Source organism: Cebidichthys violaceus, unplaced genomic scaffold (genome assembly GCF_023349555.1).
Source record: "Cebidichthys violaceus isolate CVI_PGR_0920_01 unplaced genomic scaffold, fCebVio1.0.p SCAF_2, whole genome shotgun sequence".
NCBI lineage: Eukaryota > Metazoa > Chordata > Actinopteri > Perciformes > Stichaeidae > Cebidichthys > Cebidichthys violaceus.
In genome coordinates this window covers 16,056,291-16,073,622 of record NW_027176372.1, presented here as the reverse complement: position 1 = coordinate 16,073,622, position 17,332 = coordinate 16,056,291, and the positions used below count along the sequence as shown (strand labels likewise).

The window sequence follows — 17,332 nt, the reverse complement described above, 5'->3', positions numbered from 1 at the left end:
GCTGATAATACACTTTTCAGCTAATGTCCTTCTCTATAGTTCCTAATCTGTCATCTTCTCCTACTTTCTGTCAACATATGCTTCTTCAAAATGTTCCAGCGTCAAAACTTTCTCACGATATTAGATTTATTTGTTTCAAATCAAAACTATGGTGATCACACAATTAATAGGAAGTCATGTGCATTTCATCGGAGATTAAATGAAATTAAATAGGTCAGTGCCATTACATGGTGTTTGGGTGTGATATCCAAAATCTCTTATACAAGCTGTGATTATAAATGAACATTCAGTGAGGCTTGGTAATGGGACATGGGGGATAGTCAACTTAAAACACATCAGAGGAAGTGAGTCACGAGAAAGATTTACTATGTTAGACTGGTTCACACAAGCACACGATGCTCATTAACCCCTGCTGTAATTATGAGGGAATCTGTGTAACATTAATCACTCAGATGGTACACAGTTATTATTCTGATATGGACATCAGAGTGCACACATTAATACATATATACTGCACAGTATGAAAGATATATTATAATAATTATAGTGTTTGGGGTTTGGGTGTTACAGAGAAATACTAATATTTTCTCTGACATAGAGATTGAAAAGCCTGTTGTTGTCTGTTCAAGGCCAGTTTCTCAAATCTATCCATCTATGCCATGTCTATCTCTATACATTAGTTGAATATGATAATGATAGATGAAGATATCCTGGTTAACTCATTAAGCCTGATATTCTTTGTAATTATGGTGTCATCTCATTAGCATGACCCTTGATTTGGTTGGGCCCATCTGATCCCACAGCAGGTGCCCAGTGTCTTATGGGTAGTTTGATCAGTGGTGTGGTCATGCAGCAATCCCTGATGGGCCATCTTTCCACCTGACTACCTGCCCTTCATCCATCACTGACCCCCTCTCTGCTTGCCTTTCTCTCCCGTCAGTTCTCCATCTGTCTGTGGTTGAGAGAGACATTTTCAAGAGCATTTATCCTCACTGTGGCCCTCCTCTCATAGTTCACATGCCAATGTTTTCAATGATTATTATACAATAAATATTTCATATCAAAAGAAGATGTTTTTTAAGAAGATTGAGATTATTGGGATGTTCTCACAATTTATTGAAACAGTATATTCAATAGAATCAGTGTACATTGATGAATATAAATGTGATTGAGTAGAACAAGATAGAGATAATTCTTTTTTTTTTTTTTGGAAAAGCCTGATACTAAGTACCACCCCTTTCCCCTCAGAACTGGAATAACATTTGAGCTGACAAATAATCTCCGACATCTTTACTGGAATAGGCCAATGAATGGACCGATATGCCTCACCTGACTCTGGTGCAAAGGTAGGTAGAGCTATACAAACATATTGCCTGGTGGCCATGTCACGGCCTGTCACTCTGTACCCTTTGCAGATTGAGTTTTTATATTTAAATTCAACAAAATAAAACAGATTCAGAGGATAACTTCTCAGTATGAAATTATTATCTTTGGTCTCCAGAGCAGGATGACAAGGCTTCTTCCTTTGAACTGACAGAAGAATGCCTTTGCATTACATTTGACTTAAATATATATATATATATATATATATATATATATATATATATATATATATATATATATATATATATATATATATATATATATATAAATATATGTATATATATATATATATATATATATAAATATATGTATATATATATGTGTCTGTGTGTGTGTGTGTGTGTGTGTGTGTGTGTATATATATATATATATATATATATAGTTTTATGTTTCACATCTTAAATGCAGTTTGGCGATATGTTACCTGACTGATAGGTGGATGAATGAAACTTTGTTCAAAGAGGTAGCAATCATTCTTAATGAAGAATTTGGTGATGCTTCAGATCAGTTAGTTAGAGAATGGTAATCAGATGGGTGAATGTTATTAGGTGGGGGTATAGTGTTTATAACGTCTTTTGGTCTTTAACAAAACATAATGAAGTTGTTTGGTGAGGTAAGATGGTAAAAATTTAATTTAAATAAAAAAAGGGATGCTTACCTCTGCATTACACCTCCTGCTCTCAGGGAGGCTGAATATCTCCAGTCGGCACTCGGCACTTTGGGCTGCAAGAGAGAGTGAGAGGAATTGAGTCTTAAGTACAGGTGAAAGCCAATACCGTCTCATTAATAAGTCATGGAGAGAAGTGCTCGTGCATGCGCGTCACGTACGCACATAAACACACAAACCTTCAAAAAACGTCACACACACACACACACACACACACACACACACACACACACACACACACACACACACACACACACACACACACTCAAAGCAGTGACAGCTTGCCACTGCCTTTGGAGAGAAGTGAATGATGAATTAAAGCTTGTTGGTGCACTCCTCCCATCCATCCCCACACCCGCTCCTCTTCCAGCCATGTCTTCGAAAGAATATAACTTTGAGAGATTTCACTCCAGCGGCCCACTGACCCTGGTACTGTGATACATCGGACCTGAGGCTACACGTCTGGGGTTAGTCCACTCATTCCAAGATGGTTGTGGTACAGTCCATTACCATGGAAACATTGCAGAACTCTCATACACTATCTCGTATGTGTTGATGACTGACTCAATTAAAAGCATCAGCTTTTTAGCTAATGCTCTCCATCCCTTCTTCTACATTCTCTATCACTCTATATACTGTATTTACAAATGTCTAACTCCGTGTTTTCGGACAGAAATATAAATATGTGTTTTTCGATGGTTTCTGAAAGACCTGCATCGTCTGCTGTATTTTTCCTCTACTCTGCCACTGTATATTCTCGACCCCCACTCCTGCGCTGTTGAGCTCTTTCTCCCTGTTATATCCTCTTAACACTGATCAAAACTATGAGTGTCACTGGCACACGGTCTTCCTGAGTCAGTCTGACACATCTCACCATGGTAACAGTCTACGTTTTACCCTCCACCCACCGCCCTTTGTCATTTCACTCATGTGAAGGTCACAGGTGGAGGAAGGAGGGGGGAGGGCAGATATCAGATTAACCCCCTCGGCCCTGCATCTAGGATCAGACACACCACAACAGAACAGACACAAAGGGACACTACACCACTGTAACCTCTGCCTGTCTGCCAGTGATTAAATTCATTTATAACATCCAATATGAGACTTCAGTTCTTTCAGATTAATTCTATTGTCACAAATCTATAAATACACTACATTACAATAACTGACAAAATGTGGTTAGAGGACTATAATTCAGTAGTCCTCTAATCACAATACACGGTGCAGTACAATTCACAGTGCAGTTAACCTGAGCACATATCTGAGATGAGATTGCATAGTCTCTAATTTCACCATAAACCACGAAAAGAGCTATACCAATCTGACTGAGAACACTAAATTATCCTTGCTTGGCCATGCAGTTCATAAGAGACTCAACTGCAATCCTGTTTCCTTTCAAATATGACAGATGTTCATTTGCTGATGAAGCTGCATTGACCTCTATGAGTCTGCAGTGGACATTCATCAACCTGGAAATCCAATATTTGGTCTTAATGAGAGAAGCCTGGTATTCATACTGGAGTCATTCAAACAGAGCAGAATGTCTGCAGGGATAAAAAGCACTGTGGCATCGGATAAACGTATCCGTACTGAAGACTAAGGGTGCACTTGGTTATTCGAAGATAATCCTTCCTCAAAAAAATATCAGTGGCTATGATAGTTAGATTTATACTGAAAGGGAAAAAAGGTGTTAGTATGGTATTAAAAACACAGTCAAACAAAAGCCTTTTCTCTTTCCTAGTTTTGCCTATTGCACAAGACGTGAGAAGAGAGTGATATAAAAAAAACATTCAAATAAAACCAGATTGTCCACAAATAGGACTAAACGGCTTTGCTAAACGTTTGTGGCCGAAGGGAGAGGTCTGTTTGGCCGTATGGTGTTTACGGGGGTAAATTAAAACACACACACTAGCACATACACGCATTAGATACAAGCATCTGGAACCTAAACATGTTCACAGTCTGATATACTCTCAAGGGAAGACATACGTGCAAAACTAAGATGTTACCAGTTCGCGTAATAAATGTAAACAGACAAACAAAAACAATTGTGACTCATACGGAGGATGAGATTTCAATGCATTCTGTTTCATAATTTGAAAGGGAGAAACCAAATTAAGTATAAATAGAACAACCAGAGTAATTGTGTATTAGTTTCCTTGCCTGTTTGCAATTTGTAAATCAGACAATATAGAACTTGTTTATTTGACCGCTCAACCCTTTTCATGCCTTTTTCTCCAATCTTCCCTCTCTCTCTCAGTGAACACTCCTAGCATGGATACAGAGCTCACACCTCCGCCATCAACACTGTGTCCAATCACCTTTCCTCCCCCGCCTTAACTGCGCAGAGCGAGCCAATCCACGCACAGCACAGAGAAACACATCACTGCCAGTTAATTACATAGCAAGAACAAACATGACTGGCATTTAATGAGGAAGACTTCAAGTGATAACGGAACCATTACCATAAGCATTTCTTTAGTCCTCTTTTTATCACTTATTTTACTCTAATATTATTTTCTGCATTGCTGAGACAGACTCAGAGATGCAAACACAAACACAACCATGTAGAAAACAAATAACGGTTGCTTTATCTTAATACTACTGTTTGTTTTACTACAACCAAAACATATGCAAATAATTCTGTGCATATTGACATCAATCTTTTATAATGGTAAAAATACCATGAAATGAAGCTATAGTCTAATGAAACACAGACCTGATATCTGCCTTATTCCTGCTTTCTGCACAGATCCCCAAACTCTGGCTTACTGCTCAGTACCAGAGAGGTACGTGACCAGCAGAGGATATTTTGGTGCAGTGGGACTGGTGGCTTTCATAGCTGCACTATTTCCCAGACTCTTCCTCTCTATAGAGATGACCACTGAATGCCCTCTGGACCTACTGGACTTGAATATTGTGGCACTCTGCCCACAGCAGACAAATAACACTGGCTGTGTGGGGTCATAGGTGAACAAGCTGAAAGCTACTGGTTTGCTGTGAAAAGACAGTTAGTAACATGGAGCAGAGAAAGAGACAGAGTGAGAGAGATGGTTCATGACAAATATTTCGACAACAGCGTTTTGCAGAACTGTGGAGGACAGGTGCACTTGAACATTTCATACTCTGGATCACCAAACAGCTGATGTTTAGCAAGCGTGGAACGCACACAAAGACACTATCTACCACATCAGCAAATCAGAGTGCACCCACCTACCCACTCAAATAAACGCAGCCCAGAGAAACTACCCACACTTGTGTATGGCAGGTTTCTAAGATGTTGACCTCAAGTTAGATGGAACGTAACATAAAGACCAGTAAATGTAATAATGGAAGCCTTTACATAAACAAAATGGTGGTATATCTTTCTACATCCTGATAGACACATTCACAGATTGTATAAATGAGTTTGAGAGAACTTAAAAAAACTAAGCAGATCCTTGGAGTGGCATATGAATTGTAACCTTTTTTTTAAAGACATCTTCTATGCAAGAGATTAACCTAATAAATGTGTATATGCCTCTTTGTACAATAATAACCATCCATCTGAAAAAGCAGTCAGAAAATAAATATTTTTAAGACATCACACGCCAGGAGAACAGACGAAAGGATTTAACAGCTCCAGAGCCATAAATGTCAACTGCAATCCTACTGCAAGAACACCGCCCTAGAGCAAAACCTGAACCATAACTCTGAGAATTTTCCTTTTATGGCTCATGCTTTGTGTGTCATTTACTGTTATGAGGAAATCTAAAATAACAAACACAGACATCACACCAGACACACACCTGAATGGCAGTTGCATCTGGCATACTGAGACGCCGTACAAATAACTGGCTCTGTCCGCTGTGGCTGGTGACGTACCCCGAGCCCCAGGTGCCACTGTGAGGCCGTCCCGTGTTGTAGAACATAAAAGTGTCACTTCCTGACGTGGCCGTCAGGCATGTTTTGTAACAGTATGTTTTGGTCAAAGACCCATTTCCCCGCACTTCAATATAATGCGGCTCCACTTTGAGGTCACGGCGCATGGCTACATTGTCATTTGGTTGCCCTCCACCTCCTCCACCTCCTCCACCTCCTCCGCCTCCTCCACCTGCTGCACCTCCTGCAGCTCTTCCTCCTCCACCCCCACCGCCACCGGCTGAGGTGCCCCCCTCTGGAACACTCTTCTTTGATACACAACATGGAGAGCAGGAGCCAGGTTGGGTGCAGTAGGCATGGCAACGCACAATGGCCAGAACGAAGATGGTGACCAGGAATACGAAGGTTGTGGCACTCAGGGCAATGATGAGGTAGAGGGTAACATTGGAAAGCATTAGGGGGCTGTTGGGCCTGATGATGCGCTTCGGGTCAGGGGTCAACTTAGGGGGCAGCTCCATCACGTGCACATGGATGGTGGCCGTGGAGGAGAGTGGTGGCAAGCCGTTATCGTGCACCAGCACTGTCAGAAGGAAGGAGGTGGAGTTGTCCTCAATGACGCGCCTTGTGGTGCGGATCTCCCCTGTGTACTCATGCACCTTGAACAGGTCGAGATCTGCGTTGGTCTGCTCCAGGGCATAGAGCAGCCAGGCATTCTGCCCGGCATCGCCATCCCACGCCGTCACCTTGCTGACCAACACTCCTGCTTCAGCATTTTTCATGAGCGTCTCTGTGGTGCGGCTCCCATTGGCAGGTGGGTAGACTATCCTGGGCACATGGTCATTCTGATCCATAATGTAAACATACACTGTGGCCACACGGCTGAGGGGAGGCACACCATTGTCCTGGGCTTTGATCTGAAAGTGAAACTCTCTCAGCTTCTCAAAGTCAAAGGCTCGCAGGGCATAGGCTTGACCTTTATCAGGTTTGATGCTGATGTAGCTGGCTATAGGGATACCATGGTTGTTGTCATTCAGGACAGTATAGGTGATGCGTGCATTTTCTGCAGCATCAGCGTCCGTGGCCTTAACAACACACAGAGGTGCACCGGGAGCATTGTTCTCTGTGATGTAAACAGTATATGAAGTCTGTTCAAAACGTGGTGGGTTGTCATTCACGTCTGCAACATCCACTTTAAAGGTCATTTGAGACGACAGTGGTGGGGTGCCTCCATCCACAGCGTTGACGGTGACATTGTAGGACGAGATGGTTTCCCGGTCCAGGAAAGCGGATGTGACGATGGTGTAGTGGTTCCGGAAAGATTTGATCCTAAAAGGCAGATGGGGCATGATCTCCAGCGTAACTTGTTTATTTGGTCCAGAGTCACGGTCATTCACACTGATTAATGCTACAACTGTGTCAGCCCGGGCATCCTCGCGTACAGGGCTGGAGAGTGAAGACAGTACAATCTCAGGAATGTTGTCATTGACATCCAAAACTTCTACAACTACTTTGCAGTGAACTGCCACAGGAGCCGGCCCCTTGTCCATTGCTTGTATGTACATTTCATACGAGTTGGTCTCCTCATAGTCTATATTGTTTTTCACCCTAATTTCCCCTGTGTCTGTGTCCATGGAAAACATCTGTCTGACTCTTTCTGGTGTGTAACTGCTGAAGGAGTAAAAAACCTCCCCATTTGAGCCCTCATCAGGGTCTGTTGCATTTAACTTGATCACGAGAGCGCCCTTTGGGGAGTTTTCGGACAGTTTTACTTTGTACACGGAGCTGTCGAACGCAGGTACATTGTCATTGGCATCAAGGATACGTACATTGATTTTGGCCGTGCCAGTTCGCTGCGGGGTGCCTCCATCTATTGCTGTCAGGATTAGCTGATGTGAGGGCGTCTGCTCGCGGTCAAAGGGCTTTTTGAGAATAAACTCGATGTGCTTATCTTTAGAAAAGGGCTTAATCGAGTCCAGCGCGAGGTGGTCGTTTGGGCTGAGGCGGTACTGCTTCACAGAGTTGGAGCCATCATCTGCGTCCTGAGCTCCCTCGATGTGAAAGCGGGACCCGGTGAGAGCGGACTCCGACACCTCGAGCTGATATTCATCTCGAGGGAATTGTGGCGCGTTATCGTTCACGTCCAAAATCTCCACCTCCACGTTGTGCACCTCCAGTGGATTCTCTAAGACCACCTCCAGGTTGCGTGAACAGGTGCCACTGAACTCGCAAACTGTCTCTCGGTCAATGCGGTCACTCACCACCAGCTTCCCGGTTTTGTGATTTATGGTGAAATATCTTCGTCCGCTGTCCGATGTGATTCTGATTCGTCGCGTGGAAAGTTTTCTCAGGTCCAAACCCAAATCCCGGACAATGTCACCGACCAATGCCCCGTTCTCCAGTTCCTCCGGAATGGAGTATCGGATTTGTGCAGTTGTAAGGCCACTGAGTACGAAAATAACGAAATACAAAGAAAAAGGCACTTTCTCATTCACACTGTAACAGCATCGCGCCGTTACAGCCATCGCAGGCAGGCAGAATTTGAAGACGGGTTGGAGAAATCTTTCCGCCTTCTCAGCTTGCTGTGCGAGCCCACCCGCCTCATTAAAAACGGGGGAATAGTCCGGGCATAACTCCAACTATGTGCAGGACGACCACCGCATCCCCTCTGGTGCCTGTTTAGAGACAATCTTCCCCTCTGCATCCATGTTTTCCTTTGTCTGTGCTGGCTGCTGTTTTTAAATTGCTCTGGCTCTTTACACTGATGCTGCCTATTGCTCTCCCCCTCTCTCTCTCTCTCCATGCGATGTGGCGATGGTGTCTGTGGGCAAAAGGGGAGGGGGAGCCACTCGCTCAAACGATGCTGGCTGCATTTCAGCACCTCCGAAAAAATGATCGAGCGCCATCAAATAAAAATAAAAAAGACCAAATAATCCGGAGTTTTATCTTATCTACAAATCTGGACGCCGTGCATGTAGCGGTCAATTTCATTCGGCACGTTGATTTCAGGGAAAATATTTCGACACAATCGTTTTCCCTCTTTTTGTCAGCGCCACCGCCCTTTTCATTGTGCGCTGGGGAACTGATTTATGAACCAGCCTGGCGATTTCATTTCTTCACTAATGCAAAGCCGCAATTACTTGGGAACCCTCGAGCCAAATGGAAAAGCAGATTCCTGATACAAGCAGAATATATTTGTGAAAATAAAAGGAAAAACATAAACAAATAAACCAACTGTAAAAAAAATAAAATAATAAAAGACTCCATGCGAATTGGTGCAGCAACTCTGTAATGTTCAGCGTATGACTTGATTCACGTTAGCTTTTCGTATTGTATCACATGAACCGTTGTATGAGAGAGAATATGTTGCAGGCAGCAACCTGAAGACAGTAGAACAGCGCGTGCGTGGTTAAACCTTGCAGGTTGTGACATGAACACCCAAATCATCAGACTCTGGCTGTCCTGTAATTACTCCCATGTCCCTAAATTGAATTCAGATTTTAATTGGATTCAAGTTAATTGGATTACAATGCGGTCAACACGACAGAGAGAAACTCAAGATTTCTTGATACTATTTCATTTTAACTTAACACTGGAGCCACGACGGTGGAAAACATAATCAATCCAAGTCCAGTGTTCGCAGTTTCGCGTTAATTGGGCCTGGAGAGCCACCCAGAATATAAATACCAATTAGTCTGACAAACAACAACGATGCATCCAGTAAAACTGTCTTGATGTGATCCATCAGCGGTCTTCAAACAATGTTGTGAAGTGGCCTTGTGAGACCCTGAGCCGTCTCCATTCACCCCGGCCACTGGGCCAAGATGAGCGTCCGTCCACCGCCCACATAATCTTTTTCCTCTCCGGGTGCGCTGCCACTCTCACCCACGCCCGGTCTGCCCACGGCGATGACAGCGCTTGGCATCCCGGGAGACGGGGAGAAGACAGTGACTCACTCGGATGCTAGTGGATGTGGAGATACAGAGTGACTCTTCACACTCAAAGGCGACGAGGAGGAGGTGGCGAAATGGGGGAGTTGGAGAAGCAGCCAAATGTCCGTTGAAGCAAGACAAATGATTAGCCATATACAGTAAACTGCATACAGTGCGTTTCTAAAACACTCAATTTGTGGTAACTTACCTCTAAAAGCATAATAATAATATGTTGCAGCCTACTGGTCAGTAAGAAAATAATGTGCATTTAAATCTTAGATAATTTGTTGTCGATATTTGCAGTCTTTTGGCAAAACTGTTTCAGGATCATTTGGCATTCGCTTCTCTCTCTGCATTACATCCCACTGAGCTGCGGTGACAGCACAGAGTTTCTTTCAACCGGGTCTCTGATGGTTCTACATGTATACAGTCTGCCACGCTAACCGTGACATTTAGCAGATTTTCCCGGTGGGACATGTGGACCTCTGTGTTTGGCAATGCCACAAAAATGAAAACAAGAGTCGTTTATCTCGCCAACAACAAAGGCAGAGCTGAATTCAGACCTGAACTTTGCTCCCGTCCCACTCATTCTCCTCCTCCCGCCCTCTACTCTTCCGATGTGTTGGATATATTACAGCTCTCTCGTACCTGTTTCAAATACGTCCATCTGTTTTGGCGATAATTGCACGCCGCTGAGCTGTGGATTATTTCATGTGTCACCCAAGGGTTCTGCAGATAAAGCTATCACTATTATTTCACCTGCAGACAGACGCCTGTTACGCATCAACAAACACAGATTTCAAAGAGCTAATTGGCTGATAGACCTGTGTTCATGTTTATCTTGTCTTAAAAAAGACACAGGTTGTCAACTTCGTTCTCCCTCTTCGTCAACTAATATACCTGACCTTGACATGTTTTGTACCCCCCCCCCAATCGTCTATCACCTACTTTCTCCAATCTGGAGGGTCTCCAGCTGCTCATCGCAGTTCCAGCTGAGAGCTGGCTGAGGGGCATACTGGGGTCTTAAGTGAAAAACACAGTATGTGTCTTCTGCAGACCGATACAGAAATCAGTGGTGATATAAAACTCTGTGAAAGATATGGGGAAGAGGTATAATTCAGATTTAAAAAATTCAGACTCACTCTTTGTTCATTCTCTCTGCCAGAATACTTGCCCCCCCCATTTCATCAATTATGCAGGAAGGCCACCATATTAATAACATTCCTTTCTCTTAGACTCATCCTCATTAATACTGTAAGTGACCACTCTAAAAGCCATTCATATTACTTCTCCTCAGAGTCTGTTATCTGGAATCCCCCCATTTTAGTGAGTCAGATGACAGCATGAGATCCACACAGAAACGGGTCACGGCTGGGCTATCATGAAGCAGGACTCCTTACATCACTCCCTTGGTCAACACATATATAAACAGAGGCAGTCATGCAAACTTAAAGGTCATTTGTCCCTGTAGGCATGCACGCTCACACAAACACACACACACACACACACACACACACACACACGCAGTGTGTAAAGACTCAAATGCTATCTAAGGACATCACTATTTTGTCTGAATGAATGTCAAAGCATCTTTTGCTGTTGTTTCCTATATTCTTAAATGGCAAGGAACAGCCATCAAGGGCGTTGATAAACAGATGCACTGACTGCAGGGAATGGGCACATGCAGGTTATACTGACGTTGACTGACTACACCTACTGGTTCACAGATGAATTTCATTATGTGCCCGATTTGAAAGCATTAGATAGATGAAGAGGGAAAAGATTATTCATCACGTCTACAAACAAAACTACTGGCCCAAAGTTGTCATTTTCATGTTATTCAAAATGTCATAAAGGTTTGGTTTAGTGCCACTTTGCACAATGTCATTGTATTATGGATTACGCTACTGGTAGAATGTTAGAGGCACAGATACTATTCTCCATTTTCTCCATGCTAGTTCAAAAAGAAGGTGAGTGAGAGAAATGGAGTAAATGTCTGCAGGCTGTTGAGTAGGTGGTCGTGTGGCATTGTCTGTGGTGTCAGGAAATGTGCTTTCAGATTTAGCTAAATAAAAAAGATGCACTGAAACGAAGATACTGACAAAACAAACCTTGTCTGAGAAGAGACAGCAGAAACAGCATCTGCAATAACTGTTAAGTATTCTAAAGATCAATGCTTCCCTTGGTATGTGTTATTATGGGATGTATCAATCAAAATGTAGTTTTTGATGGAAAGAGGAAATATTTTTACATTCATCAGCCAATCATAATGCTGTCCTTTGGTTATCGCTTCTACTGAAACCGAAATATCAAATAGGTATGACAACAAAACAGTATATTCAGTAAGAGTCTCACAATTGCTATATTTAGCATTTATGCTTCAATAAAAAAAAGGAAGAAGCAAATGCCAATAGCATTGCAAATTCAATCCTACTGTATGGTTGGGAGAGGCCGACTGAGCAAAAGGGAGCAGAAGTGGGAGAGACAGTGAAATTGGTCCCTCTGTTGGATTAAATCGGTAGTACAAGGGTTGGACACGTGATCATCAGCCCACTGCCCATGCACACAGGCTTTCTCATTAAGCCAAAGCACTAAAACATAATCCCAGCCATGAATGTGTGGGTGCTAGAGAGAGAGAGAGAGAGAGAGAGAGAGAGAGAGAGAGAGAGAGAGAGAGAGAGAGAGAGAGAGAGAGAGAGAGAGAAGGGCACAGATGTCAGACTGCAGTGGCAGTCATTTTCTCTCTCTCGTTTTCAATACAGTGACCGCAATGGATAAAGCAAGGCCTAAGGCAAGACACCCTCCAGAGGTCAGACGAGAAAAAGCATACTGATTGTAGAATCAACAGTACCACTGTCTGTTATTGGTACTAGAGCAAGCCATGTATATATTTATCACAAATAAATTATACATTTCACATAAATGTATTAGACACTGTCTCCCTCACAAAAAAGTAAATAAACAACTAAGATGAGGTCATCTGCTCCGACGTATCATCACTCGCTTTATCAGCATCAGTCTTTCAAATACAATTAAATAAACCTTCTAAAACACAAAAATAAAAATACAGACGGGTAAATGGTAATAGAAAAAACAAACTGGTGAGTGGTAACTTTGTAAATAGGTTCATGACACTATGCTAAAGTTGTGTTCTCGGACCTTCTCATCACACTTTCCTCGCAAGAACTTTCTCATTTTTAAAGCTCCAAAACAAAAGTCCCATGGCAACCAAAATCCTTTTACTCAGGTGGACACAATAAGCAGGCACAGTACTGCATTCTCTGGGTATGCCTGTTTGTGCTGATCCCTTGTGTACCTTGCTTTCAGAAATAAAGGGCATGTGAGAACTAAAAACAGCCACAAATCCCCCCCTTTGGGGCCCTGTAAGGGTTAAACAGTTCCTTGTTTGTCCTGGTTCAGCCTGTGCATAAATCAAACAGATTCTTGTTGTGGCACTGAACAAAGCTATCAGAAAACGCAGGCAGGCTTTGGATACTTCCCTCTTAGGATGCTCTGGCTTTGTATACTTGCCGGATGGGAGAGGATGGAACCCGTGGTTCTGAGCATGACAAAGCTAATCTAATGGCTGCAAGAACATCCCGATGCCACTAAGAGGGAGCACGGGTGGAGGACGGTTTGGTGGAAGTGGGGGAGAAGAGGAGGGGTGGTGATAAGTTCTTCCTTTTATCTGTGACCAATTGTAAGCCTGTGATGTTCTCACTCAGCTGCAGGGCATGTATTTAATGTGTTTTGTGTCCAACTCATCCTCAGAAGCTCCAGTTTTCTCACTATCTCATGCTCAAGGCTGAAGGCTGTGCTGCTGTATTTGTGACTTTCCCTAAAACCCCTCTCCCTTTTTAGAACTGGTTCTCTAATCTCACACACTTCTTCCTGGCTTACTCACTTCCTTTACCCTCCGTCTGACTGGGCATTTCTGCTCAAGATGCTGCACATCTTTGGTTGCCATCTTTCTCTTTGTCTCTCTCTCTCTCTCTCTCTCACCCCCCATTGTGTGAATCCCTGTTTCCTTCCTGCTTGCATCTCACATCACATGCTGAGGTCTGGGTGGGGGCGGGTACATACTGGCAGCTCCCTGGAAACAGACTAGTTCATCATTTCATTAAGGCTCAGAACAGTCTCCATGGTAACCACACATAGCAGCTAACCTCACTCACACAAAGGACACACCCTTGTAAAGGAGAAAAACAGGAAGTGCTCCGTAAGATGTGTATGACAGCCGGACAGTAGGATGAAGAAGAAGAATGAACATATTCTGTGTTAACCACTCTGCTACTCCGTCATTGTATTAAAATTGGTGAGGTAATGACATTCATACGTAATGCTTTAAGTCCATCTGTCGAACCATCTGTGTTCACCAGCAAAATGACTGAGGTGAATGCCTCTAATGTAGGAGTGCAATCTAAGAGCTGTGAACCACTTAGCTGTATGCTTCAACCAGGATAATGTAGCCTAGGGTAGAATCAATAATTTAATGCAGCACAGGGGAAGGTAGAGTTAGAAGCTTTCATCAGATACACTCTAAACCACAAGTCATCATCTTATGCACACTGCCCAAATGCAATAGCCCTCCCAATTGATCTTCAATGTGTATATATTATCATCGTGGTTCTATACAACACCCACATCAGGCTATATCTGCTGTATGAAAAAAACAAGCAGAGTTTTGCGTCTCCATAAAATAATATCATGTTACAACACACTGGCACAGAAACACGGTGTTCTGATGATTGCACGGATAAAAGCCTCTCCTCCTCATCCGCCCTGGCTTTTGCCCCGCCCAACCGGTTTGGCCGTGATTGACAGTAGGTGTTGTCGGCCCCGCCCCGCTGCAGAGCAGAGAAGGAGGGAGAGCTGAGCCGAGCGGAGCTGATACCTCGATCGGTGCTGAAGCTTCCTGCTGCTGCTGCAGCAGAGAGTAGCGGAAAATTACCTGCCCCTCCCCCCCCTCTCTCTCTCTCTCTCTCTCTCTCTCTCTCTCTCTCTCTCTCTCTCTCTCTCTCTCTCTCTCTCTCTCACACACATTCACAGAGAGCTGCAGCATACACAACGTATACGGAACCACTGTTTTACGCAGAGACAGCTCCGGGCATTGTTTCAGGAACCACAGTATGGAGAGCTTGTACATATAGCAGAGACTGTATCGGAGAGAGGCAACGAAAACACAGGTTCATTCAGACGCACGCATGAAGCGCGCTGCCATTTTTAAATCACACGCTGACCCACTTAAGAGCTTCACATTGCCCATACGCACAGGCCTGCAATTTGTGAAGTCTGTTTGAGAGCACATGAAGCCCTGGTTCAGTCTCCTTCACACTGAAGCAACTAAACGAAGTGAGATTTGACAGATCAGCCATCATGCTTGTTTGTGCTGGACCACTCCCTGAAATGAGGTCACATCGTCTGAGTGACTCAAAGCATCAGAGATCCACCACAACACAATGTTGGCCTGTTAGCTTCACCGGAAATATCTGAACACACCAGCAGTTAGGAGCGATGATAACACCATTAAATAGGATGCATAACTAACACACATATAAAGCTAGATTTAACTGACAAATTCAATCAAAACAGAATCCACACAGCGCCTGTGTCCTACTTGGCATCAGCGGATCAGGGTTGACTCTGTACTCTGTACACACGTTAGGGATGTTAATGAAAATATATTAGATCGTGTTTACAGCGCTCGAAGGCTGATGGCACACATGTCTGCAGAGATGGACATTAATTCCCTGTTAGTTCTCTCAGCTGCTCCCCTTCTCAGGGAGAGCTGGTGAAGGAGAGGGGGAGGGGAAGGAGTTCTAGCAGCAAAGAGGAGGAAGAGATATTGCAGAGGAATAGAAATGGAGAAATAGAGCAGGCAAGAGTAAGAAAAATAAAGAAGAAAGAATAATAACTAGTGGATCAAATTGCACTCTATAGAATGCTAGGGATGTAAGTATGTTGTTTTAATAATTAAATAATTTTAAGCACTTGTATTTCAAAAGCAGAGAAAAGGCATCCAAGGGACACAGCTAATTTCCTAGGCTCATTATTCATTGACATTAAAAGTAAAAAGACAGAGGCAAACAGTGACCCTTTCTCAGGGTGCAATCTATTGCTAGAAATCACACTATCCACGAAAAGTGCTGTGTTTAACAGTACACTGGGGTCTTGAAGTTATATTCCTAACAGCTGAGGGGAAATGGCATAGTAAATTAAATTTTTCAGAAGGATATTACTGAACCAACTCAATACGCATGTATGTTATTGCTCTGGGTAGAATGCAGGAATATTATGAGTAGAAATGGGAGAGAGTTAAAAGCTCTAATGGTGAATAATGCAAAGAATAATGTGTGCCTCCAGAGAAGCAGAAACATCTCAGGAGAAACCTATTCAATTGCAAGAGTAGAACATATAAGCAATATCAAAGATAGACAAAATATGGCTGAACAGCTATGGAAATAGTCCCTGTCCCTGTATCACACCCATGATCCAAACACACAGGTGTTTTCACTTATTCTGCTTAATTCGACCTCTGCTCAAGACAGTGTGGGCATGTATTGTGCTTGATTAACATCTCCCTCACATCCCTGATGTACCCGGTAAGGTGGGACAAATTACACCTTAATCAATCTCATTGGCCTTCTTCACAGAATACATTTAGACATGAACACAGTAGGGAAAGCACAGGTGTAAATTATACATTTTATGACAGCTAAATTCAATTTAACTGCTTCGGGTTCAGGGTCCTGGCTCACTGTGACAGTTTGCAGAGACACAGAACAGAACATAGCAATCATAATGTTAATAATAACACTTCTGCTTTTCCTACTATGACAAGTCAAAATGTCTGCAGTAAGTAGTTTGGTGATCTCACATATTTTCCAGCATAACTCGTCCCAACTTCAACCTGAGTTGAGAATAACTGAAGAAAACACCTGGTGGATGTGTACGGCCTTTTGCACCAAAATCTGAACGAAATACAAACAAAAAAGAAAAGAAACTAAATCAGCTAGACTAAATGCACAAAGAAAGAGAGAGAGAGAGAGAGCAATATAGGCAGATGTACCCTGTGATTTTATCTATGAGAGAAATACCTTTTAATAGTCGGATGAAGACGTTTGTATTTTTGTCACCAAGAGACGTTAATTCAAGAGTAGGACAGTGCACTACAGCTTGAATGCAGAACCAGGATACATGTGTATAACCGACTAGAGCAACCATACAACAAGTTATATGTGAAGGCTAAAATCTAAACTAAGGCAAATCAAAACAACGGCCAATTCAATAAGCATAGCTGCTGCCAGTGATTCTCTGTAACACAGAAGCCCTCCATCAAGACTCATGTCATCTTCTGCTCTACTCACTGGTTTCAATAAGCAAAAAAAGAAACTAGGTCACCACAGGTCATCAAAAAGCTGGTCACTAGCACAGTTTACTTCTGGTTTTTCAACCAAGCCATGAGGTCGTTCACATGAAAGAAGCAGGGTTT

General features: G+C 43.0%; 1 protein-coding gene across 15 annotated transcripts in view; it reads right to left on the bottom strand.

The window, feature by feature from the left end:
* The window catches only part of LOC137875490 (protocadherin alpha-C2-like), a 161,559-nt gene that overhangs the window by 12,716 nt on the left and 131,511 nt on the right, over window positions 1–17,332 (bottom strand). For 14 of the 15 annotated variants that reach the window (XM_068714747.1, XM_068714754.1, XM_068714756.1 and 11 more), the window contains exon 2: window positions 2,042–2,106. In XM_068714747.1, coding sequence (XP_068570848.1) covers window positions 2,042–2,106 — 65 coding nt within the window. Of the gene's footprint in view, window positions 1–2,041; window positions 2,107–5,838; window positions 8,947–17,332 lie in introns of those variants that run through there. The other variant, XM_068714742.1, reaches the window with a different exon arrangement.